The 26706-nt window shown below is 42.9% G+C and overlaps 2 protein-coding genes across 12 annotated transcripts in view; one reads left to right on the plus strand and one right to left on the minus strand.

The window, feature by feature from the left end:
• LOC137759783 (ELKS/Rab6-interacting/CAST family member 1-like) overlaps positions 1–26706 on the plus strand; it is a 901087-nt gene that overhangs the window by 188463 nt on the left and 685918 nt on the right.
• Positions 1–26706, minus strand: part of LOC137759781 (ELKS/Rab6-interacting/CAST family member 1-like) — a 167669-nt gene that overhangs the window by 107801 nt on the left and 33162 nt on the right. For 5 of the 11 annotated variants that reach the window (XR_011073189.1, XR_011073187.1, XR_011073188.1 and 2 more), the window contains one exon: positions 10800–10960. Coding sequence is in view for 1 of the 11 variants with exons in the window: in XM_068536390.1 (XP_068392491.1) it covers positions 10800–10960 (161 nt within the window). In the remaining 10 variants the exon portion in view is untranslated. Of the gene's footprint in view, positions 1–10799; positions 10961–11593; positions 11707–11896; positions 12047–12798; positions 12868–23276; positions 24615–26706 lie in introns of those variants that run through there. The other 6 variants (XR_011073185.1, XR_011073193.1, XR_011073192.1 and 3 more) reach the window with 5 other exon arrangements.

Consider the following 26706-nt stretch of genomic DNA (forward strand, 5'->3'; position numbering starts at 1 on the left):
CAGTCATGGAGTAGAGACAAGCCATCTCCTCTGTGTATTGTTTGAATTGCTGACCCACAGAATCTGGGCACATACTAAATTTTTGTTTATTTCACCACTAAGTTTGGACTTCTTTATTATGTAGCAATCGATGACTATAGCACTGTGTCTGTACACAGGAGATCTACATTTCACAGAGCACATATTTAGATGTGAATGTTGACTGCTCAATTTCTGAGAAGAACGTATACACACATATAGGTACAAAATGTTTATGTATATGTAAATATTAGACCTATATAAACTAACCTATATTATCCATAAAATGAGGGGCCCTTGATAATGGCTAACATTTTTTTTCGGTATTTATTGTGTTCCAAGAACTGATAAATTCTTGCATTGTATGAATTTTCTCTTTTAACCCTCATAGCAACTCCCTGAGAGAAGTAATGTTATCTCTATTTTATAGATGAGAAAACTGAGGCAAAAACAGATAACACGCTCAAGAGTACTCAACAAGTAAATTTTAGAGTCAAGATTTGAACCCAAGTTCTCAAGTTTTAGATCCCTTACTCTTAGTCACCAAGCTATATACTGAGGAAGGGGATGAAAGCTGAAGCCATTACCTCATGCTCAAGAAGTTAGACAGAAACTTAGCAGGTATGGCTGAAAGAAGACAGGACTTGGAGTCGTAAGTCCAGAGCCTGAGTTATGAAATGAATTCTCCTCTCATCTAGATATAGGTTTGTTTTTAGACAATGAAGAAGAGCACTGCATATTCTGATTGTTAATTTCTGTACTTAATGATTACCAAAGAATGGAATTTTACCAGGGAGTTATTTTGCAATGACATAAATTATTGATTCAAAATCAAACCTCTATTATAAATTATTGATTCAAAATCAAATCTTTATTAAGTCTCCATTGCATCAGAAGTCTCTCCCACTCTTCATTTCTTTTTAAACCCTTTTCTGTCTACTCTTGGCCAAAGCTTGAAGCCTAATTTAACATTTGGAAATAAAATAATGAAATAGTCATAACACAGCAATTCCAATGCCTACTGAAATGGAAGGTCTAAATAATTTTTCAGATAATTTAGGAAATTAAAAATATTTACATCATAGATGCAAAGACAGAAGTTACTTGTGTAATAAAATAAATGGTGAGACAAAAAGTTTCTGGTCCAGTAGATTTGTTTAAATATGAACACTAATCTGAGTTCTACCTCTGTGCTAAAACCCAGTGACAGGTTGCATACAGCTTCTAAAGGGATAGTTCAGTGCACTGGGTCAAATTCATGCCATAAAACGTGGTATTAGTAGTAGTACTAGAAGACAGAGTGTGACTGTCTTCTTTGGGACATAGATGAAGACCCCAAGATAGACAATATCAAGGACAAATTATGTAGAATAAGATATTATCTCAGTCTTTGGAACATGTCATAGAACAGGATAGAACAAGAAATAGATTTATTATCAAGTACATGAAGCCAGAGACAGTAAGCAATGAGTGGTAGTTGGTTAAAATAGACAGGTTTTAGAAGTAGAGGCACGGATGTAGAAAACAAACTTAGGGTTACCAGGGGATTGTGGCAGGGAGGCTAAATTGGGAGATTGGGACTGAAATATACACACTACTATACATAAAATAGATAACTAATAAGAACCTGCTCTTCTTATTAGCACAGGGAACTCCACTCAATACTCTGTAGTGGCCTATTTGGAAAAGACTCTAAAAAAAAATAAAAGTGGATATATGTATATGTATAAGTGATTCATTTTGCTGTACACCTGAAACTAACACAACACTGTAAATCAACTATACTCCACTAAAAATTTTTAAAAAAATAGGTTTTAAGAACCATAGTCAGGGAGCAGTGTGGATTGGAAAGACCTGGCAAGAAATATTTCTGCATCCTTAGACAATGCTCCCCAAGTTGGCTATGGCAAGGGTGAGCATTTAAGAGATCTTTGACCTAAGGAGGACGTGAGATGAACAATCTAACCCAATGCACATGAATTATTCTCCTCAGTGCTATCAGAAATCAGATGGCATCCTAGAGCAAGGGTCAGCAGATCTTTTCTGTAAAGGGTCAGATAGTAAACATTTTGGATTTTGTGTACCATATGTCTCTGCTGCAACTGCCCATCTGCTGCTGTAGCACAGAAACAGCCATGCACAATACGTTAATGAATGGGTGCGGCTGTGTTCAAGCAAAACGTTATGTACAAAACCAGGAGTCAAGCGAGATCTGATCAGTGGGCCAGAGTTTGCGGACCCCAGTTCTGGGTCAGTGTTCACAGCTGAATGAGTCATGAGGCCTTAAGTTCCAGTTCTCATTGTACTACCTTCTACCTGGGTGAACTTGGGTTCATCCTTTTATTTACATGGGCCACTATATTAGTCAAGGTTCTCCAGAAAAACAGAACCAATAGCATGTGTATACAATGTGCCCATATATGTTGATAGATATAGATCTAGATATCGATATTGATACCTAGATCTATATCCATATCTATATAAAGATAGAGACAGAAAGAGAGAGATTTTAAACAATTGGTTCACACAATAATAGAGGCTTGGTAAATTCAAAATCTTCAGGTTAGGCTGTCTAGAGACTCTAGAAAGAGTTGCAGTTCAATTTCTGTAAGTCTTCTGGCAGAATTCCTTTTTGCAACAGAGAGGTCAGTCTTTGTTTTATTAAGAGCTTCAACTGATTGGATGAGGCCCACCCACATTATGGAGGATAATCTGCTTTACTCAGAGTCCACCACCAATTTAAATATGAATTTCATCCAAAAACACCATCACAGGGACTACCCTGGTGGCAGAGTGGTTAAGAATCCGCCTGCCAATGCAGGGGACACGGGTTCGAGCCCTGGTCCGGGAAGATCCCACATGCCGTGGAGCAACTAAGCCCGTGTGCCACAACTACTGAGCCTGCACTCTAGAGCCCACGAGCCACAACTACTGAGCCCCTGTGCCGCAACTACTAAAGCCCGTGCACCTAGAGCCCATGCTTTGCAACGAGAAGCCACCGTGATGAGAAGCCCGTGTACTGCAACGAAGGGTAGCCCCCGCTCGCCGCAACTAGAGAAAGCCTGCGCACAGCAACGAAGACCCAACAGAGCCAAAAATAAAAATAAATAAAATAAATAAATTTCTTTAAAAAAAAAAAAAAAAGCCCTTGAGTTTTCCCCCACGGAATTATTCACTTTATTCTTTCCATTTGCCAACACAGGTTAGAGGAGGTCTTCCTTCATTAGATCACTGGACAACTTCTTTAAATTTGGGGCATGGGCTCAGTGCAGAGCAGCACATATTAGGAATAAAGACATGTAAGGGGATCCTGTAAGAATACAAGAAAGGCATCAAGAGTCATTTTCCTTTGAGAGTTTTTCTCTGCTCAAACTTTAAAAGGGTGTGTATTTTGTTGTAATAAGAAAAATGGTTCCCAAACAATTTTACATTGCTTCTTGAGAAATCCAGAGATGCAGCTACCCTTCTTCTATCAGAGGGAGGCATTTCTTCTCAGAGGCTAAATTTAGGCAAGAGACATAAATTTTGGACCTGAGCAAGATAATAAGTATAATGTCCCTAGCCATTAGGGACATTAAAAGCCATTTAAGATATTTCAAACAAATATTTGTAGATTACTTTGGTGCATAGAAGCAATACATACAAGCAAAATTCACAGTAGGGTTAGAAGACACAAAAAGATACAATAAAAAAATAGAAGATGGAAGCTGGAGAGGACAGTGAATGACGGGTACACAGCCTCAGAAGTAGAAATGTAAAAGCAGTTTCTTCATACCTTAAACCACTTAAAGCCCAAATGACTGGTCTCATGCAATAGTTCACTCAACAGCTTCAGATAGGCAGTGAGTAGCAGAATGGAGGAAAAAAGATAAACAGGAAAGAGAGAAAGAAAAAGGCATGCAATTAAAAGCAAATTATTTACAGCCACTTCAAAAGGTATTTTTTTCAGTTTCTTACAAAGCTCAGTACAACCTAGCAATCGCACTCCCAGACATTTACCTAAATGAGTTGAAAACTGATGCCCATACAGAAACCAGCACATGAATGTTTACAGCAGCTTTACTGACAACTGCCAAAAACTGGAAGCAACCAAGGTGTTCTTCAATAGGTAATGGAATAAACAAACCATGGTATGTCCATTCAGTGGAATATTTTCAGAGATAAAACAAGATAAACTCTCAGGCCACAAAAAGACATGGGATTACCTTAAACACAGAGGCTAAAGGAAAGAAGCCAGTCTGAAAAGGCTACAGGAAAAAGATCAGGGAATGGGGAGATGGGGGAGGGATGAAAAGGAGGAGCATGGGGAATTTTCAGGAACTGAAACTATTTTGTATGATACTGTAATGGTAGATCCATGCCATCATACATTTGGCAAAACCCATAATATGTATAACATGAGAGTGATCCAAACTGTAAACTATGGACTAGTTAAGAATGTGTCAATACTGGCCCATCAATTTTAACAACTGTATCACACCAATGCAAGACGTTAACAACAAGGGAATTTGAGGTCTAGGAAGGCGTATATGGGAACTCTCTGTACTTTCTGCTCAACTTTTCTGTGAACTAAAAAACTGATCTAAAAACAGCCTATTAAGATAGCCTCATCCACCAGAGGGCAAACAGCAGAAGCAAGAAGAACTACAATCCTGCAGCCTATGGAACAAAAACCACATTCACAGAAAGACAGACAAGATGAAAAGGCAGAGGGCTATATACCAGATGAAGGAACAAGATAAAACCCCAGAAAAACAACTCAATGAAGTGGAGATAGGCAACCTTCCAGAAAAAGAATTCAGAATAATGATAGTGAAGATGATCCACGACCTCGGAAAAGGAATGGAGGCAAAGATCGAGAAGATGCAAGAAATGTTTAACAAAGACCTAGAAGAATTAAAGAACAAACAAACAGAGATGAACAGTACAATAACTGAAATGAAGACTACACTAGAAGGAATCAATAACAGAATAACTGAGGCAGAAGAATAGATAAGCGACCTGGAAGACAGAATGGTGGAATTCACTGCTGCGGAACAGACTAAAGAAAAAAGAATGAAAAGAAATGAAGACAGCCTAAGAGACCTCTGGGACAACATTAAACGCAACAACATTCGCATTATAGGGGTCCCAGAAGGAGAAGAGAGAGAGAAAGGACCAGAGAAAATATTTGAACAGATTATAGTCGAAAACTTCCCTAACGTGGGAAAGGAAATAGCCACCCAAGTCCAGGAAGTGCAGAGAGTCCCATACAGGATAAACCCAAGGAGAAACACGCCGAGACACATAGTAATCAAATTGGCAAAAATCAAAGACAAAGAAAAAATTATTGAAAGCAGCAAGGGAAAAACGACAAATAACATACACGGGAACTCCCATAAGGTTAACAGCTGATTTCTCAGCAGAAACTCTACAAGCCAGAAGGGAGTGGCATGATATACTTAAAGTGATGAAAGGGAAGAACCTACAACCAAGATTACTCTACCAGGCAAGGATCTCATTCAGATTTGATGGAGAAATCAAAAGCTTTACAGACAAGCAAAAGCTAAGAGAATTCAGCACCACCAAACCAGCTCTACAACAAATGCTAAAGGAACTTCTCTAAGTGGGAAACACAAGAGAAGAAAAGGACCTACAAAAACAAACCCAAAACAATTAAGAAAATGGTCATAGGAACATACATATCGATAATTACCTTAAACGTGAACGGATTAAATGCTCCAACCAAAAGACACAGGCTTGCTGAATGGATACAAAAACAAGACCCATATATATGCTGTCTACAACAGACCCACTTCAGACCTAGGGACACATACAGACTGAAAGTGAGGGGATGGAAAAAGATATTCCATGCAAATGGAAATCAAAAGAAAGCTGGAGTAGCTATACTCATATCAGATAAAATAGACTTTTAAATAAAGAATGTTACAAGAGACAAGGAAGGACACTACCTAATGATCAAGGGATCAATCCAAGAAGAAGATATAACAATTATAAATACATATGCACCCAACATAGGAGCACCTCAATACATAAGGCAACTGCTAACAGCTATAAAAGAGGAAATCGACAGTAACACAATAATAGTGGGGGACTTTAACACCTCACTTACACCAATGGACGGATCATCCAAAATGAAAATAAATAAGGAAACAGAAGCTTTAAATGACACAATAGACCAGATAGATTTAATTGATATTTATAGGACATTCCATCCAAAAACAGCAGATCACACTTTCTTCTCAAGTGCGTACGGAACATTCTCCAGGATAGATCACATCTTGGGTCACAAATCAAGCCTCAGTAAATTTAAGAAAATTGAAATCATATCAAGCATCTTTTCTGACCACAACGCTATGAGATTAGAAATGAATTACAGGGGAAAAACCGTAAAAAACACAAACACATTGGCGGCTAAACAATACGTTACTAAATAACCAAGAGATCGCTGAAGAAATCAAAGAGGAAATCAAAAAATACCTAGAGACAAATGACAATGAAAACACGACGACCCAAAACCTATGGGATGCGGCAAAAGCAGTTCTAAGAGGGAAGTTTATAGCAATGCAATCCTACCTCAAGAAACAAGAAACATCTCAAATAAACAACCTAACCTTCTACCTAAAGCAATTAGAGAAAGAAGAACAAAAAAACCCCAAAGTTAGCAGAAGGAAAGAAATCATAAAGATCAGATCAGAAATAAATGAAAAAGAAATGAAGGAAACGATACCAAAGATCAATAAAACTAAAAGCTGGTTCGTTGAGAGGATAAACAAAATTGATAAACCATTAGCCGGACTCATCAAGAATAAAAGGGAGAAGACTCAGATCAATAGAATTAGAAATGAAAAAGAAGTAACAGCTGACACTGCAGAAATACAAAGGATCATGAGAGATTACTACAAGCAACCATACGCCAATAAAATGGACAACCTGGAAGAAATGGACAAATCCACAATCAACATTGTGAAAATGACTATACTACCCAAAGCAATCTACAGATTCAGTGCAATCCCTATCAAACTACCAATGGCATTTTTCACAGAACTAAAACAAAGAATTTCACAATTTGCATGGAAACACAAAAGACCCCGAATAGCCAAAGCAATCTTGAGAAAGAAAAATGGAGTTGGAGGAATCAGGTTCCCTGACTTCAGTCTATACTACAAAGCTACAGTAATCAAGACAGTATGGTACTGGCACAAAAACAGAAATATAGATCAGTGGAACAGGATAGAAAGCCCAGAGATAAACCCACGCACATATGGTCACCTTATCTTTGATAAAGGAGGCAAGAATATACACTGGAGAAAAGACAGCCTCTTCAATAAGTGGTGCTGGGAAAACTGGGCAGGTACATGTAAAAGAATGAAATTAGAACACTCCCTAATACCATACACAAAAATAAACTCAAAATGGACTAAAGACCTAAATGTAAGGCAAGACACTATAAAACTCTTAGAGGAAAACAAAGGCAGAACACTCTATGACATAAATCACAGCAAGATCCTTTTTGACCCACCTCCTAGAGAAATGGAAATAAAAACACAAATAAACAAATGGGACCTAATGAAACTTCAAAGCTTTTGCACAGCAAAGGAAACCATAAACAAGATGAAAAGACAACCCTCAGAATGGGAGAAAATATTTGCAAATGAAGCAACTGACAAAGAATTAATCTCCAAAATATACAAGCAGCTCATACAGTTCAATATCAAAAAACAAACCACCCAATCAAAAAATGGGCAGAAGATCTAAATAGACATTTCTCCAAAGAAGACGTATAGATGGCCAAAAGGCACATGAAAAGATGCTCAACATTGCTAATTATTAGAGAAATGCAAAGCAAAACAACAATGAGATATCACCTCACATCAGTAAGAATGGCCATCATCAAAAAAATCTACAAACAATAAATGCTGGAGAGGGCATGGAGAAAAGGGAACCTTCTTACACTGATGGTGGGAATGTAAATTGGGGCACCCACTATGGAGAACAGTATGGAGGTTCCTGAAGAAACTAAAAATAGAGTTACCATATGATCCAGCAATCCCACTCCTGGGCATATATCCAGAGAAAAACATAATTCAAAAAGATACATGCAACCCAGTGTTCACTGCAGCTCTATTACAATAGCCAAGACATGGAAGTAACCTAAATGTCCATCAATAAGTGAATGGATAAAGAAGATGTGTTTTATATATTTATACATATATATGTATACACACACACACACACACACACACACACACTGGAATATTATTCAGCCATAAAAAGGAATGAAATAATGCCATTTTGCAGCAACATGCATGGACCTAGAGATTATCATACTAAGTGAAGTAATCCAGACAGAGAAAGACAAATATCATGATATCGCTTATATGTGGAACCTAAAAAAAAAAAAAAAAGATACAAATGAACTTATATACAAAACAGAAATAGACCCACAGACATAGAAAACAAACTTATGGTTACCAAAGGAGAAAAGAGTGTGGAGGAGGGATACATTAGGAGTTTGGGATTAGCCACCACTCTCAACAGCATGTTTGGATAGACGATTAGGCCTGAAGTGCTTAATTTGTTAAAAGAAAGGTATTAAACAACCATTTTATTAAGATATGAAAATGAGAGACAACAACAAGGAGAAATTTAAGTGCAAATTAAAGCAAAGACTACTTTAAAAACTTTTAAGTCAGTAAATCTGCATGACAAAAAACTTGTAGAAAATCTAAGAACAGCATGATGCTGTAGTAGTATCTCCTGAGCAAATGAGGAAGGTGATTTAAGAGACAGGTCACCTGTCAGAGCCAGGTTTTAACACCTTATTTCTAGAACTTTTATTTAATGTTTATTCATCAAATTTCTATACCACTTATAAATTCTCTGAATACTTTAATGACTCATCCCATGCCTTAGTGTGTGAGTGTTTGACCTTACCAAAAACAGTCTTGCAAATCACAGTATTTTTCTGAAATGTGATCTCTAATCTGGGTTGGCAAGGGAAGTCCATAAGAAAGTTTAGTACTGTGGTTCCAAAAATAATAACAATAAAAAAAAAAAACACGCAATTCCCTTTTAATGGTTTAAAGTCAAGCATTCTTTAAAAAATTCTTTCATATCTTTTCAAAGTCCTAATAATAAAGGAAAATTCCTTTACAAATCCACCACTGTTTCGCTATAGACACTTGAACTGAGTGGGAAAGATGTGACAAGTCAAGTCAAGATATTGGTACACAGAGAAAATGAAACAATACTCCTACACCGTTGCTTTAGCAGGGCCTGTTTGTGCTTAGGAGTATCACATCGATACCTTGTATTCCCGAATATTATACCCATCCTTCCTCTATGTGCTTATCATCAGGGATAAAACCTTGTCTTCAACTGCCTCTACTAACCTGCTCGTAAGAAGCAAACTTTCTCATCACGATACTCAGAACCCTAAATTCTCCCCGTTCTCCCTGCGTATCAACCTATTTCTGGCTCCAGTATCTGTCACTCCCGAGAGCACATCACCTGTAATTCTTTTCTGAAAGATCAGGCTCTCTTAACCTCCCACTGTGTCCTAATAATCCATAAGCACAGGGGACACCCCGATATTTGTTTCCTCAACTCCTGGGCTGCCGTCATGATATCAAAACAATCATGCCCCATGAAAATTCATGCTGAGGTGTCATGGCAAGATCCTCTGCTACTTTGTAATTCTCATATTCAACATGTATTGATAGTTCAAAGTAGCAGAAAAGAAGAGGGGATGTTAGCTTCAAGCACTGGCTGGGCTCAGAAAGACTGTTTACTTTAGGTCAGAGAGAGTGCGTATTTATTGCAGAGAAGAAGGAACTAACAGAAAGTTAGCAAAGATTATGTGAAAGAAAATTAATGGAGACAGATTGCAGAGGAGGGAACCAGAGCTTAAATCTGTGATAGAAATAAAAAGCGAGCTTGGTGAAGGAGAGACAGTATCTCCTCTGAGTCAGAAGAGAAGATGGCAAGAACACAGGTAACTGCTGAGGTGATGAAGGTAACTGAGGGGTCCCAGCATAGACTTGGTTTCAGTGAAATGAGAGCAGGACAATTACACAGGGGTGGGGATTGGAGTGATGGAGAAAGTACTAAGGGACTTAAAAAAGAGACATACTTGTTCTGAAGAGAAGGAAACCAGAACTTTTCAAAGTCACAGAGCAGAAAAAGCAGCAGCTGTATTCTGCACAGCAGATATATACAGCCTTCACAACAGACTATCTCAAGGAAGCTGCAAGATGCCTGGAAAGTACGAAAATGATGTAAAGAATGGTTCTGCTAAAAGTGACAATTTTGTCAAAACTGACTGGAGAGTGCGGCAAATGTTGATGGTGAAATATGGGGGATGGGTATAAGGAGGTTCACTATACTATTCTCTACTTTTGTGTACCTTTGGAAATGTTTATAATAAAAAATGTTTTTAAAATTGCCTAGCCATCGTATGACCTCAGGAGCAATGGTTATCTTCCTCAGAAAGCTCAACAACTTGCCAGAAGTTTCCAGAAGGTTTTAGGAACTTCAGACACAATTGCATACGGATACATACACTCTAGAGGACTGCAAAATTCAATGACAGGGAGGCAAAAAAAGTTTCTAGTTGACGAGGATTTGTCCCAAATTTGTTCTAAGGAGTGAGAAACACAAGTGAGCATTAAAATTAGGCTAAGCGTGTCAGGCGTGACAAACATGGCCAGAAGATGAAAGCGATGAGGACAAGTATTTCAACTAAGCATATGCCTGAAGAACAATATTATAAAACTTACTTCATCTCCAGAACTTCCTCTAAGTGTTTTCTTCTCTCGGCCCGAAGGTTGGTCACATGAGTTTCCTTCTCTGCCAGTGACTGCTGAGTGCAGGACAGCTTCGCCTTCATGGACTCCAGCTCCTGTTTTACCTTCTCCATGGCCATCAGTAACTCCTCCACCTACGATCAATACAGAAAAGACAGAAACTGAGCATCTGGGTCATGTATAGTCAGAGGAGCTGGGCAGTGGGCAACGCCTGGGTCCACAAAATTGAAGACACACCCATCAAAAATTCTGTACTCTCGCAGGATCAGACATAAATGGCAGTTAAAGAAATACATCTCTCATCTTCCCTCCACTGTAATTCTTCTCAGTTTAGGTCCAAAAAACCCTCATTTTCTTTTTGACAAATGTAAGGGCATCAGAAGTAACAGTGTGCCAGGAACAATCCCTTCTAAGGAATTTATTTGGAAACAGTCCAGAACCTTCCATGGAAATAACAATATAATGCAGATAAAAATATAAGGAACAAAATCATAATAAATATTTCTAGAAAGATTTTAGGAAATAAAAGCCATAAACCTGACTAATACCAGATGCAGAATAAACATAAATGAGTCATTTTTATTCGTTCAAACTAAGATTCTTCTGTTTATACCATTACAAAAAATTTCTTGTTACAGAAACAGCTAGAATTCAATCGGATAATTTCCTGCTCTAAAGCTGGGTAGGTAGATTTTCTGAGGAAGGCAGGAAGAAAAGAAAAAATATATATAACCAGATAGAGAAGAGACAGAACGCTTTTAAAAGACCTGTAAAGGACTTCCCTGGTGGCGCCGCCCGCGAGCCTCCGGGCGGGAAGCCCACCTGTCCGCGGGCGCCAGGCTCCTCGGGGCGGCCCGCCCCGGGCTCTGCGTGACTGGCCCCCTGAAGCAGCGGCGGAGGCGGCGGCCCACTGTTTGCGCCGCACCGCCTCCTACGGCAAGCGGGAGGAGACAGACGCCGCCCGCCCGGCGCCTGCCGTGTGCGCCCGCGCCGGCCCGCAGCCCAAAGCCCCCGCCCGCCAGCCCCCAGCACCCCCGCCCGCCCCCAGCACCCCCGCCCGCCAGCCTCACCTACGGCTCCGCCCTCCCCGGGGGCGCGCTGCCGGGACCCAGCCAGGGCCGTGAAGAGGAGCGGGCGGAGGAGAGCCGAGGGGCCTAGCGCCAGCGACGGGCGGGAAGCTCCAGGCGCCACCCGACCCCGAGCTGCCGCCACCGCGGCCCTCTCACCCTGCTCAGGGCTGCCGCTGCCGCTGCCGCTGCCGGCCGGGCGCCGCCGCCGCCACCACAGCCACAGCTCCGCCCGGGCGCCCGACGTCACCGCGCGCCGCCCCCTGCGCGATTCCCCAGCCCCGCCCCGGGCCGACGTCAGCGCGAGCCCCGCCCCCGCGCGACCGCGCCCGGTCGGCGTCCCGAAGCCTCCGGGGAGTGCGACTCGGGCGCGCGCGGGCCTCGGGCACTTTCCGGGTGTTGTCTTTACTGTGATATCTTAGTTAAGTCTAGTGGGGTGTCCCCCCCTTTTTTAAAATTACTAAAGTATGTCATTGTGTTAATTCAACATTAATACTAGAAACAAAAGTGAAAATTCCCATAGCAACAGCTGCTCTTTTTCTATGCTACGTTTATGCTTTTAGAAGTAGTGTAAGAGCTGTTAAATGTGCGTTTTGCACATACTGTGTAAAACACATTGATGGAGAAAGAGCAAGGAATGAAGTATTTTGGCTAATCAAATAATAAACAGTGTATTGATTATCAATGTTCAGAGAAATATAATGTAATAAAGTAGATTAAGCATAAAGGTTATGTGGAATATAGTTTACTTCTATGGCTTTTCAAAATGTGAGCCTGGAGGTGCTGATTCACTCATGTATTCATTCAACAGTTATTTATTGAGTATGGTTCTGGGTACTTTTTTAGCCTTTGGGAATACAGTAGTGAACAAAGCTGACAAAAATTCCCACCTTCATGGAACTTACCTTCTGGACACCTTCTTGGGAAATGAAGAGGAATTCAGCAAAGGAGATTAATAAGAGGTTATTGAGGGAGGAGGAAGACCAGGAGAGTGCGATGTACTAGAAATGAAGGAAAGGAAGTTTTCAAGGAGGAGGGAATGGTCAACTGTGTCATTGTTTAAAGATGTGTCAGACTGTTGGGTAAGAAAGAATTCTGCCTGATTATAATGCCTAATAACAGAGAAATGACTAAATGCTTTTTAGTGTGAGATGAGACAAATGTAAGAATCTTTCAGTTTTTTACTTCCTTTGACTGATTTTTAAAAACATATATATTTCATTCTTTATTCTTTTCAGAACAAAATATGCAACCTGGGAGTTTATACTTGTACTAAGGAGAGGTATGACACTGTTGTTACTAATTATATGTACACTTATTTTTTTAATACATGTATCAAATCAGAAGTTATAAAAGTATACAGGGAAAAAAATAAGTCTCTTCTGTCCCATCCAGTTACTCCTGAAGGCAGACACTGTTTCCAATTTGTTGTTTTTCCTGACCAGTGAAATTTTGTGCAGTAACACGGCATTTAGCTATTTTAAAATTGCATAAATATAACAAGTATTTTTATCCCCTATGTATTTTTTTTTTGCAGGCTTAATATTTGTTTTTATAATTTAAGTCTAGCTACCTGCAGATCTTTTTTTTTTTTTTAAATAACAGCTTTATTGAGAGACAATCCACATACCATACGATTCACCCATTAAAGTGTACAATTAAATTCTTTTGGTACATTCATCACCACGATCAATTTTAGAACATTTTCATCCTCCCAAAAAGAAGCCCCAAACTCGTTAGCAGTCATTCCCCCGACCTTTGGTTTTAAAGCTCTCTTTTTTTTAAAAAAAAATAATTACTTAATTTATTTTTGGCTGCGTTGGGTCTTCGTTTCTGTGCGAGGGCTTTCTCTAGTTGCGGCGAGCGGGGGCCACTCTTCGTTGCGGTGCGCGGGCCTCTCACTATCGCGGCCTCTCTTGTTGCGGAGCACAGGCTCCAGACGCGCAGGCTCAGTAGTTGTGGCTCACGGGCCCAGTTGCTCCGCGGCATGTGGGATCTTCCCAAACCAGGGCTCGAACCTGTGTCCCCTGCATTGGCAGGCAGATACTTAACCACTGCGCCATCAGGGAAGTCCTATATGGGAAATTTTTAAAAATATTTCCTAGAAACCACCAGACTCGTTGGCCAGTGTCACATTGACACTTAGAGTTGTAAAGGAGGATGGGTTTGGGTTTGGGTTTGGGTTTGGGAATGGGTTTATTACAACTGGCCCAGACCTCCACGCTTCATCCCTTAGGGTTAAAAGAGGGGCCCCCCTGCTCCCTAAGATCAAGGGTTCTCCACCCCAGCTGAACAAAATAGCAGTCTCTTAACGGGAAACAAGTGGGGATAGCGGGCAATGAACAATGGGCCACGGCTGCGGGTGACTGTGTCCGTTAGCTTTAAGGCCGCCACACAGGTCCCAGCAGTTTCTAACAGTACATGGGATGCCTATCACCCAGCAACCTTGACTGACTAGCAGTGGCACCCTGGAAATGCTGTGTTGGGAAGTACCTACCAATGAAGTACTTGTAGGACCCCAGGAAAGAAGAGCTGTGCTTTACAGCACCGGCTATGACCCAAATAGCCAAGGAGGTAGCAAGCAGCATGATATCTGTACCGCAGATCTTTTCTTGTAGCTGGAAAGCCCCAGCCTGTGATGGCAATTCCTATTTTTTCTTCCCTCTGGAAGATCAGTCCCAACCGCACTACCCCTGCTTCTGCTTCCTCTGAGTCTGAATGTCATCTGCCCACATTGAGGAGGAAAGGAGGAAGCCCAGGAGAGGCGTAGGCAGGAGGAATCCCACATTCCTCCTGACATCTGATTGAAGCACAGGTAAAGTGAGTCTTATGCTGTCCTTACCGAGTTCTAAGTATGAGGGACTGTACTGCACACGCAACCCCAGAATAAGCACTGGAGATAAACCGACTTGCAAACTTTGTATCCGAAAAATCGCCTCAAATCTGAAATCACCAGTATTTCTACGCCATGTTTAGTGTCTATTTTTACGAACCAGTTTTCGAAAGCACCATCAGCAACAGGTCTAGAGCGTTCCTTTCCAAACCTGAATATTTTTAAGCAAACTTTTCATCTTCCTTAGCTAGATGAGTTCAGGAAAAACATTTCATTGATTAAAAGGGCTGCATTACAAAGGTTTGCCCCAAGACAACACAAGCTCCTCGAGAGCAGGGATTTGGGGCTGGTTTGCTCAGTGTCCCCAGCATCTACCCCAGGTGTCCTTACATCAAAGCATTCCATAAATATTTGTTGAATTAATGCCATCGCATGACCGGCCTTCTTGTGCTGTGTGATGTGAACTGCATGACTTTCCCCCTGAGGATTAAGATATTGATGGAGCATCCTTCAAGATCAATGGCATGCCCTAGATGAAAGATAGGGATGTGTAGGAGGAAACCTTGCCAGTCAAAGCTATCGATCTATTCAGTCTTAAGTGGAAACTCAAGAGACATGCACCACGGGAGCTGGTTGTAGGCCCAAAGTCACAGCTCTCCTTACAAGGAACTGTGTCATGCTAGGAAGTCACTTAACAATCAGAGCAGACACGTACATAAGTGTCAGGCCCTATTCCCAGTGCTTTGTGTAGATTACCTCACTTAATCTTCACAACAAGGCTATAAAGCAGATTCTGTTACCATCACGTCCCTTTAACCGATGAGCAAACTGGGGCACTGCGTTACATCACTTGCCCAGTGTCACATACAGAGCATCAGAGCCAAAATGTGAACCTGGCAATCCGGCTTAAGTATCCGTGTGAATAACATCTGCATTGCGTGGCCACCTGGGCCTCCCAGGACCTCTGGGATTTCAGTTTCCTCACTGTCTGGGGGGCGGGTGCAGACAGTGAGGAATGATGGATACATCAGGAGGCTATCAAACCTTCTCAGCTGCTTGATGGCTTTTTGAAAAGAAATCTTACTTGGCTAGTCAAATTCATAGAAACAATGTAGGATGGTGGTTACCAAGGGCTGGAGGGAGGTGAAAAGGGGGAATTGTTATTGAAAGAGACTAGAGTTGCAGTTTGCAAGAGGAAAAAGTCTGGAGATCTATTTAACACTGAGTATACTTAACACTACTGAGCTGTACACTTAAAAACAGTTAACAAAAGTTTCCAACTTATGTGTTTAACCACAGGAAGGGAGGAAAGGAGGAAAGGACAGAGGAAAGGATGGATGAAGGGACTCTTACCTGGCAGCTCAAGAAGTAAAACAGAAGCGGAACTGCTGAATCAGTGGGAAAAGGAGCCCAAGGTTCCAGCCTCTCGGCTTCTTTCCCCAGATCCTCCCACCAGAACAGCCCCTCGGGGAGATCATCAAAGCAAAGTTTTAAAACCACTAAACAGGACAACTTCTCAATTCTCTTTAAGACAATTTCAAAAGCCGCGGGTCCAATCACACTCTCAAAAGTCTCCAGCTGAAAAGCCCTCCTGGCCCCTCAAGGCCGAATCGATTCACACTCACCACCATGGTCCTTGAGATTGTCCACAATGTAGCCCCAGCGTAAGTGTCCAAGCTCACAGAGCACCGCCGTGGCCCCCTGTACTCAGAGTTACTCATCACAGCGGTCTCTTGAGCCTCTGTGCGCTGCCTATTTCATCCTTGTTTGTGGAGTGAGAGCTGTGTGCTCACCCGCCGCCCCAGCTCAGAAGGCTGTTTCTACTCCCACCTTAGTTATGGGCGAGGCGCTATATCTATGCCACTGTCACCTGCACAAGGTGCCCAATTCCCCCACCTCGTCTGTTCTGGGGGCTTAACAAGTATCCAGGACTCTCAGATGGAAGGGTGGAGAGGGAGTAATTCAGAAGAGACTTAGGCACAGAGGAGCATGATGATACCCCATCCCTCCCTATCCCTCAACCAGGGTGCTGAGCCATGGTTCCTGATCAGGGAGAGAATGAATGCTGGGAAAGCAGCCAACGCCATAACCAACTTGTAGCAATGAGGGCCAGAGAACTGAGACGAAAGTACGTGGGGGCCATTGGCACATACTGTTCAGTTAAAAAAAAGAAAAGAAACCAGGAATGCTAACTAAAGGACAGAACGATTATCATCTTTGACTGTAAACCTCTCTCTGCATCATCCTTGGGTCCTAAAGCGACCTATTTCCATCACACGCACATTCCACCAGCAGCCGAAACTCACCTCAGCACCCATGCTATATTCTGACCCAGTTTACATGGAGCTGACTGAAAGGCAAAGAATAAGAAAATGAGGCATTTGAAAGGGAAATCCATGCTTCCTAGTTTAGAGCTGCACAAACTCCTTTGCCCACCACAGGAAGGGATTAGGCTACTCAATCCGAGTAACCCATTTCTCTTTGTTTGGGAACATGGTGATTCTATTCAGAGGGCATAAATAAGATAAAGGACCCACGCATACTAGATTTTTCATTTGTCAAGCAGAATAAAAATCTGAACCTATACCTGTGGGAAAATAATCAATTTTTCATAGGCTTATTATATAGGCTTCACAAAATCTACTGCACACATATTTTTAAAAGTAAGAAAGCGGCTTTTTAATGATACTTAAAATACATGGCATGGCAAGAATTATTTAAAATGTGTTTCTGAGGCCTGAAGTTTGGTACTGCCTGCTAAAATATAGATGATTTGGATAAGGCTGTCTTCTCGGGATAAACGTGAGACCTAAGCGCATCTTATCATAAAACTAATAGGAAGGTTGGTATTCAGGCAGTTAAGTAATTGGTATAAATCCTCCCAAGATATTAGATCCCCTGAACTCGCAACAGTTAGTGGTTGTTCATTGGCCTGTGTGCATTAAATAACTCCCCTTAACCCAGAGGCCAGCAATCCACTGTTCACATAAAGTCAACACAAAGCAGAGCAAGAGGAAGCAGAGCTGAATCCAATAGATATATGACCACGACTCACCCAACAAGTGTTTTCCGAGCAGCACGCCAGGCCTGGGAAAGTGGACACGTGATCCACGGGGTCTGGATGCCCAGTCTCGATCCAAGCAGATTGGCTCCGTTTTTATGAACCATCGGCTTGATTGTCCACATTGGTGGGCATGCTTTTCGCAGGAACACATTTCTGTTCTAAGCGGAAGGCTATGCGCCTACACCTGTGACCAGCCCTGTATGAGGAGTGTACGTGCGTGTGTGCGTGTGTATGCGTGACTGAATGAATGAAAGATTTTTAAAATGTCTACATAAAGCAGATCTAATATACGAACATCTCCATTTACAAAAAGGCTTTCATTTTTTTATCATGCAGCAAGTCACTGAAATATTACACTATTTTGTGTCCAGCAACTCCCTTCAAGGAGCTATGAAAACATGAAGCATCACTGATGTCAGAAGTCACAGTCTAGCCGAGAAGACAAGTGACAGACCCGAAACAGAGACCACAGCAAATGTCTGACACCAAGTGTAAAAGCTTCAGGAGTTCACAAAATCCAAAGTCACTAAAAGCCCAAGTTGCTGAGAGGACTTGGAGCAGTGGGCGTTAAGAAGGGTAGCAAAGATGGTAGGCTTTAGGTTACCAAAGGGACGGAGGTGGCGTTTCACGGAGGTACAAAAAGCAGAAGCAATGACTTAGAAGCAAAAAGAAGCCTTCTGTTTGCCGATAGCAGTGACAGCACCTGCCCTGATCAGAGCCACAGGAAACAGGGCTCATTATAGGGTGGGGACTCGTTATGAAGGGGTAACAAGCTGCCCAGAGAAGTTGATTTGTTACATTAGGGAGTCATTTTAGGATCCTGAATGGGAACAACCGGGTGTTCCTTCCGTATGGTGAGAACTCACCCCAGGATTCCTTTCAAGAGCACGCTCCCCTTGACATTGAGTTAATGATTTCATTTGCACTCAGCTTTCCAATATCCCACCTCAGTGGTTCCCAACTTATGGACCACAGAGTTATGGCAGAGGTCCCTGAAGGCAGATAAGCACTGCCCAGAAACGACTTGCTCCTGGCATATTGCCGCTGTCTCCTTCTAATATCTGTAGATACCATGTGAGCCATAAAACGCAAATTCACTCCAAAGCCACAGTCACCTGAGTTGCCCCAGGCGCCAGCCTATGGCTGCACATGGAGTCACTGTAACAGTAGCCCAGATGTCACTAGCTCCCACCTCCCTGCTGTTCACGCAGGACTTCAGCCTCCAGTAAAGTGCCCCTCAAGCATTCCTAGGAGTTCCCAGGGATTTGGTGCCTGAGCCTGCGAACAAGGCCGTCGTCCTCTCAGCGGCCACTGGGCGGCGATGGGTCCACACAGCTCCCTCTCCTGCGCCTTCAAGCACCCCGAGGCCTCCGCAGGCCAAACTGCAGGATGGTCCATATGGAGTAGGGGAAACATCTCATTCCTCCTGGGAGCTACCATTCCCAAAGCAGTCACACTGGTGCCATACACGATAGCTTACCGAGGGTATTTTAGAAAAACAACTCTGACAGTTGTTACTTACAGCCCTCAAGCTGTGAATGAAAACTGTATGTGAAGGTGAATCTAGCGGAGGTTGGACAGGAAGAAAAATACCAGGGACAGAGCCCATGCCGTGCTCACAATCAACCTTCCCATAATGTGCTATCAAAATGCACATCATCCTGTTTGACCCAGCAAATTAAACTTCTAAGCACACAAGGAAGTGAAAAGTGTAGAAGGATTTTCAACGCAGATTATTTGCAAGAGTGAAAAAGGAGAAACACACATCTCCTAGTACAGAAGGGGTTAAATTATGACACACTGACAGGGTAGAATACAGGCAGCTGTTAAAAACGATGACATCAGCTTGGAAGTACCACTGGAGAGCTCTGCGATGCATCGTTAAGTGACACAATGCCAGTTAGAACAGCGCTCCACAGCCTGTTAGGAGGCGGGGTGAGCAGCGGGCAGGCCAGCGAAGCTTCATCTGCCGCTCCCCATCGCTTGCACGACTGCCTGAGCCCCCCGCCCCCTCCCCCGTGGAACCATTGTCTTCCAGGAAACCGGTCCCTGCTGCCGAACAGGTGGGGGACCGCTGAGTTAGAAGACATTAGGGACAGCGTGATCGCATTTCAAAAGTGTGGAGGAGGGGCCGGGAAGAGGTACATATGGATATTATATGTCAGGAACAAAACCTATGGAGCTACTGACAACCTTTCTCCCTCATACCCATGCCTGAAGGGGAGTCTTTTTTTACCACCCAGATCCTTTATGGAACTGATCTGGGAGACAGTAAGAGAGATAAAGAGTCCTCAAATGGCCAGATTAGTCTTCATGAGAAGAGATGAAAGAGGAAGTAGTGGATGAGAGAGGCAGGCAGCCAGCCAGCCAGCCAACCAGGAGATGGAAGAAAAGAAGTACCTGGAGTTTTTAAAGACGGGGGAGGTGGAGGTCCTGGAGCAGCTACTGAAGACTTGGTGTACGGGAGAGAAAGCTGGGTGACGTAGGTTCAACATGTTTGGCCGTGTCATGTGCTGTGTGACCCCTCCACAGAGTCTACAAATACACCCAGGACAAAGATCTAGAACACGCATGAGGTTTTGAGATCAGATTGGTGTTTCTTCCCCATGTTTCTGTGCTGCCCATGAGGTGAGAACAAAAGCTAGTTTAAGGTTGTACATGTATGAAAAACGCCAGGAAAGACACCCCAGAAATTGTCCCAGCGGTAACATCTGTCAAGGTTGATTAGGTACTGGTGGACTTTGTCACAACAAAAGTGTATATCACATGTATAATTTTCATGGGCATGTATTTTACTTTCACTCAGGACAGGGGTTTAGGTGAGGCAAGCAGGGTAACTACAGTGCAAAATTGAAGGAGACACTGACTCTCAGCGTCTTGCTGGTTCAGAGCCGCATGTAAACACCCCCGTGAGGGAGTGCCTCCTTCACTTAGCGCCCTACCCACCCTGCTTGCCTCACCCCATCCTGGCTCTGCTTGCCTTGTTAATCACAGTTCTGAATCTCATTGAAATTCAAACTGGGATGCTATCTGCCACACACACTGCATACAGAGTACATTGCCATTCTGAAAGCACTTTCGTATATGTAGTTCACTGTCTCTTCATGACAATCTCAGAGGCAAATGAGACTAGTATTGTAATTCCCATTCTACAGATGGAGACCAGAAAGGTTAAAAGACCTGTCCAAGATCACACTGCTAAGTGACAGCAAACTCAGTTCAGCTGAGTTTGATTACCATCCCCAAGTATTTCCATGACCCCACCCACATACAAAACAAACAAAAATTATCACTCATACCTATCAGGAAAACAATGAATCTCTGAAGTGAACCTAGCCCAGATATTCATGTCTCCCATCAAATAAGGCCCGGCAGCCCCCATTTGCCCCCTTGGAAACCACGGAGGCAAAGCCCACAGAAGATGTAAGCAGCCTCTAGCCAAGACGGCGCCCCATGAGGAGCAGCCCCTCTGGATTCTCGAGTAGCAGCAGGTTTTCAGGACGAGCAGCAGGCCTTCACGAGGGCCTACAGGCAGGTCCGCGGCTGCTGGCTGGCACCAGGTGTGAGCCATGGGAACTCTGGGAGCTGGGCGGGGGGGTGTGTGTGGGGAGCATCTGCACAGGAGGCATGAGCCTAAGAGAATCTCTCAGCATTGGACATCCCACAAGGCGTACATGCAGCTACTGGTGGTCGGCACTTCCGGGTTTTCGCCTTGAGGTGAGCGGAAAGGAATAACACGGCACCACTAGCCACCGGCCTGGAGCTCAACCAGCCGGCCTGGCAGCCTAGAAATTTGCTTAAGGAGTTAATCCAGGCAGACCCTGAACTACCCTGTTCATCCAGCTGTGTTTCAGGGCACAGCACGATTCCAACACTGCATGTAATAAAAATGAAGACTACCCCTCCCCCTGCCCTCTGCAGATTCGTTTTTCTCGGGTCTCACTGGTACTTTCGTTTAAAACTAAGTTTAAAAATAAAGAAATCAGCAAACCACACTCATTTGCCAAGTGTGCTTTTTTTCCTTCCTTCACAAACCTAAATCATACCTGGCAGAATTCATGCTGTTCTTGTTTACCTGTTCCTCTAAGAATATGAATCCATTTCTCTCTAGCCTGGGTTTTAGGTACATTGTTTAGCCAAGCCTTTACCTCCCTCTTCTGTTAAAAAGAGGAAAACATACAGCAAACTCAAGTTCTATATTTGTGAAAATGTTAAGAGGAAACTACCCTAGGATGTTTACACAAGCTGTGTAAAGTGGCTTTAAAGAGGCTCTAGTATTCCAGTATTACCCATACTACATTCGAATTAATACTTCCCAGAAAAAGTAAACTTTAAATAAGATCCAATCAGGATCAATTGCACACCCACCTGAGGAGCTGAACAAAATCAATGGAGCAATTCTTTGGTCATCGGACTAAAAGATTCAAGATTGACTTTTTCCCCCTTTTAGTAAAATATGAAACTCCCTGGTAACCTGAAGTATTATTGGGTCCTGTATCTTGCAAGGATTTATGCGCAATTTATCTAAAAACTGCCTTTCAACAGCTACACGAATGGCTGAAATTGCTTGATCTCGTCAGGCAAAGAGTTTTTAAAAACATTAACCTCAGAAACAGAATATATATATATGTCTGTCTCGTGCTAAGTACCAGAGTTTTCAATCATGACATTAAATATTCCTTTGCAAACTCAGCTATATCCTAAAACAGCCAATGATAACCTCTTGCAATACTCAGCATTCTGTGGAGAATTGAGTTTCTAAAGGGCCATATACTGTCCTGAACGTAATGGGAGATCCCTTTAAGGGAGTTTTTCCTTCTGAGGAAAACAGTTGTACACCGTGGACTACTGAAAAGCCCCGCTGGGCCTGTCTTATTTATGAGATGTTTCCACAGCGGGGTCTTCTGTGTTTACATGGCGCTGCTCCTCTTAGTGAGGGTGACCACTACCGAGCCTTGGATTAGGCTCTCAGCGTATATACACACACTGCCAACCGGGCACCATGACCCTCACTTCTCAGCGGAGGAAACAGTGTTAAAAGGAACTTACCCGAGGTGGCGAAGCTCGGGGAGGAGCGGAGCTGGGATGCAGTCCCAGCAGTGAAACCGTGAGGCCTGTACTCTCCAAGGCAAACTCCGCCCAACCCCCCACCCCCACTGCCTCTTTGAAAACCTCCTCCTTACCTGGTAGGCAGGCACACCTGAGACCAGTAGTTCCCTGGGGATAAGAATCACCCGGGAAGCTTGTTCACTCTACCTTCCCAAAGCCCCTTCCCTGGAGATTCTGACTCAGGGGTTCCAAGCTGGACCCAGAAATTGTCTTTTGAACAAATGATGCAGGTGATTCTTATCATCAGAGGACTGTGGGAACGGTCTTAGATCAGGGGTGGCCGGGGCCAGGGAGTATCTTTGGCTTTGTGGGCCATTAGGTCTCTGTCACAACTACTCGACGCAAAAGGAGCCAGAGAAAATTCATGAACGAACTGGTCTGGCTGTGGTCCAATCATTTATTTACAAAAACAGGCGGCTGGCTACAGTTTGCTGACCCTTCTCTTAGACCATTCATCATACCATTAAAAAAAGAGACATTAATGCCTGCTATTTGTCACCTCACTAAGGCTATGTCTCAATCAGGCAATTGACCCAATGAAAATCCTCCCAACACCATGAAACATCACTCTCATCAAGAGGATAAAGTCAAGGTTGTGTCTGCCCTCCCTCAAGCAAGAACAGATGGAATTTACATGAGAGGATGCAGTCTAAGCCAGAGAGTAGAAGCACACTGTATTTTAATGTACAAGACACACTGTATTTTAAAGGACAAGCACACTGTATTTTAAAGGACAAGAATGAGGTGATAACTATAAGATGCTGGTGGAGAGTGTGGCGGGTTTTCTTTATGCAGTGGATTTTCTAGGGCCCCCAAAACTCTTCCTGCATCCTGGGAATTACCAGCTCAGACCACCATATCATTTTTCCCGGTACCTATTGTTATATTCTTTTTTTTACTCCCTCATGAGGATGATTGATGCTCAGCTGAATTCAGAGGAGCGTTTGATTTGCCTGCCATCCTCTGGGAATACCCCTGCTACATGCAGGAAAAGTCACTCAACATCAAAGATCATTCAGCCACGGATGTGAGAGCTACTGTCACCTTATAAAGCTTACAATAGCCAGCGTCCTCTTACAATTTTCCCCAGCGCAAGCTACAGAGCTGGGGAGGGTTGGAGGGAGCACGGGTTAATACAGTGGAATTTCCTTTGGCACCAGCTCCAAGCAGTCTTTTAACAGAGATGTTTAATTGATCTTTATTGAGCAGAACCTTCCCTTCTGCTTATAAAAGAAATGATCACTTTTCCCTCGGGTTCTATCTGGAGAAGTTAATAGCCCCCGTTTTCTCTTACAGCAGAGATACTTAATGACTGGGAGACTATCGTAAGTAGAGTTTATTGTCCAAAATACAAACCCAGTTCTAATCAACCTGCACAGTGAGATTGCCTTGCTTGTATCTGTTGATACCTGGAGGAGCTTTTCCCAACTGACGAGCGCATTGTTCCTTCCACTCAGGCTCTGCTGTCCAGTTAACAAATTGGATAGCGAGGTAATCTACAGGCCTTTGCCAAAGACCGCTGAGGATGCCCTAATGTGTATCAATTTGATCCTCACATGCAGTAGCTCCCAGATGAGGCCCGAGAGCGGAGCCATAATCATTTGCGTACACGGTGCAGGAATATTTTGCAGGTGTGAAGACGATCATTGCAATACTTCCAGGATACAGAGACACTTCCGGGATTCAGTACAAAGACAGCCGTTACTGCTTGGCAGCTATGAAGAGTGATGGAAAAACAAACAAACAAAAGTAATACTTACAGAGTTCCTTTAGCTCGTTTATAAAGGGCTTTATTGATATTAGCGTTACTTTTTGAAATAACTTCCAAACACAACAAGCAGGTATTAATATTTCCGTTTTAGAGCTAGGAAATTTTGTATTAAATGTTCTGACTGCTGTGCTCCTTGAGGACTAGATTTAGCAGTAAACTAGAGGCTAGGACTTGCTGCTACAGTAAACTCTTACTATTTGGGAATTTGTTCTAGAGATACAAATTTCCTGGGTCTTTTTCTTTGTCCTCTCCTCCTTCTGGCTGCCGGCTTTCCCCACCTGCCACCTGCCACGCCCTCCCCGGCCCTCCAAGTTGCCATCCTGGCATGGCAGGCACCGTGACCATGATTTCTGAACCACATTTTGGAACCTGTAGTATGAAAAATACCAGTGTTCTTAGGTGGACAAGAGGACAGAATTTTTGAAACCATGATTGTCCACAAAAATCGGAGATATGTGATCACTCTTATAGTGTCGCTCTAGCATATTCTCCAATGACGAGCAAAGGAAGGTGTGGAAGGGAAGCACCTACCATTTACTGACACAGTTAATAGGAATATACTCAAGGCAGGTGTAAGGCCTGGGCCTGAGGTCTTCCCGGGAATGTGAGAGGGAAGGAGGAGGGAGGCTTTATACCTGAGATATTGGATTCCTTTTTTCCCCCCATTTTACTGAGATATAATTGTCATATAATTTTATATTAATTTCAGGGGTACAACATAGTAATTTGATATGTGTATAAATTGCAAAATAATTTCCACAATAAGTTTAGTTAACATTTACCGCCTCACATAGTTACAATTTTTTTCTTGTGATGAGAGCTTTTAAGATCTATACTCTTAGCAACTTTCAAATTAAATAACAGTATTGTTCGGTGCTTTGTGTCCACCTAGAGGGGTGGGATAGGGAGGGTGGGAGGGAGATGCAAGAGGGAGGAGATATGGGGATATAGGTATATGTATAGCTGATTCACTTTGTTATACGGCAGAAACTAACACACCATTGTAAAGCAATTATACGCCAATAAAGATGTTTAAAAAAAAAAGAAAACAGTACTTTTAACTAGAGTCATCACGATGTACATTACATCCCCAGGAGTTGTTTCTCTTATAACTGCAAGTTTGTACCTTTTGACCACCTTTCCCATCCCCCCTACTCCCACCTCTGGCAACCACTAAACTGTTCTCTGTTTCTATGAGCTCAGTTTTCTTCGATTCGTATACGTGAGATCATACAGTATTTGTCTTTCTCTAGTTTCACTTAGAGTAATGGCCTCAAGGTCTGTCCTGGCTTTTTTTTGCATCTGGTATCACAGTTAAACATGGTTAGAACCATGTTGGTGTTGTTACCAGGTCCTTGTCAGGTGTCATGGGCTGAGTTGTGTCCACCACGGAATTCACAGGATGAAGCCCTAAATAAACCCCAGTACCTCAGCATGTGACTGTATTGGGAGATCAGGCCTTTAAAGAGTAATTAAGTTAAAATGAGGCCATTAGGGTGGATCCCAGTCCAATCTGACTGGTGTCCTTATAAGGAATGCAGATTAGACACACAGAGAGACACCAGGCCTGCCCAGAGGGTGAAAGCCCTGTGAGGACACAGGGAGAAGGCGGCGCTCTGCAAGCCAAGGAGAGAGGCTGAAGCGGGCTCTTCCCTCAGGAGCCTCAGAGGAAACCAACCCTGCTGACAACTTGACCTTGGACTTCCAGCCTCCAGAACGGTGAGAAATAAATTTCTGTTGTTTAAGCTACCCAGACTGTGGTGTTTTGTTATGACAGCCCTAGCAAACTCATACAGATATCAAAAATTAACGTGGAATGAGGCCTGGAACACCTCCCGCTTACATGTTGTTTGCTACATGCCAAATACATGCCAAATACTAACTCGATCCTCACCATAGCCCTATGAAGTGGGCACTATTGTTCTCACCCCCATCTTACAGACAAGAAAACTGAGGCACAGAGATGTTCAGTGAATTGCCTAAGGCCACACATCTGACATGTGGAAAAGCTGGAATTTGAACCCAGTCACCAGTCT

Source organism: Eschrichtius robustus, chromosome 2 (assembly GCF_028021215.1).
Source record: "Eschrichtius robustus isolate mEscRob2 chromosome 2, mEscRob2.pri, whole genome shotgun sequence".
NCBI lineage: Eukaryota > Metazoa > Chordata > Mammalia > Artiodactyla > Eschrichtiidae > Eschrichtius > Eschrichtius robustus.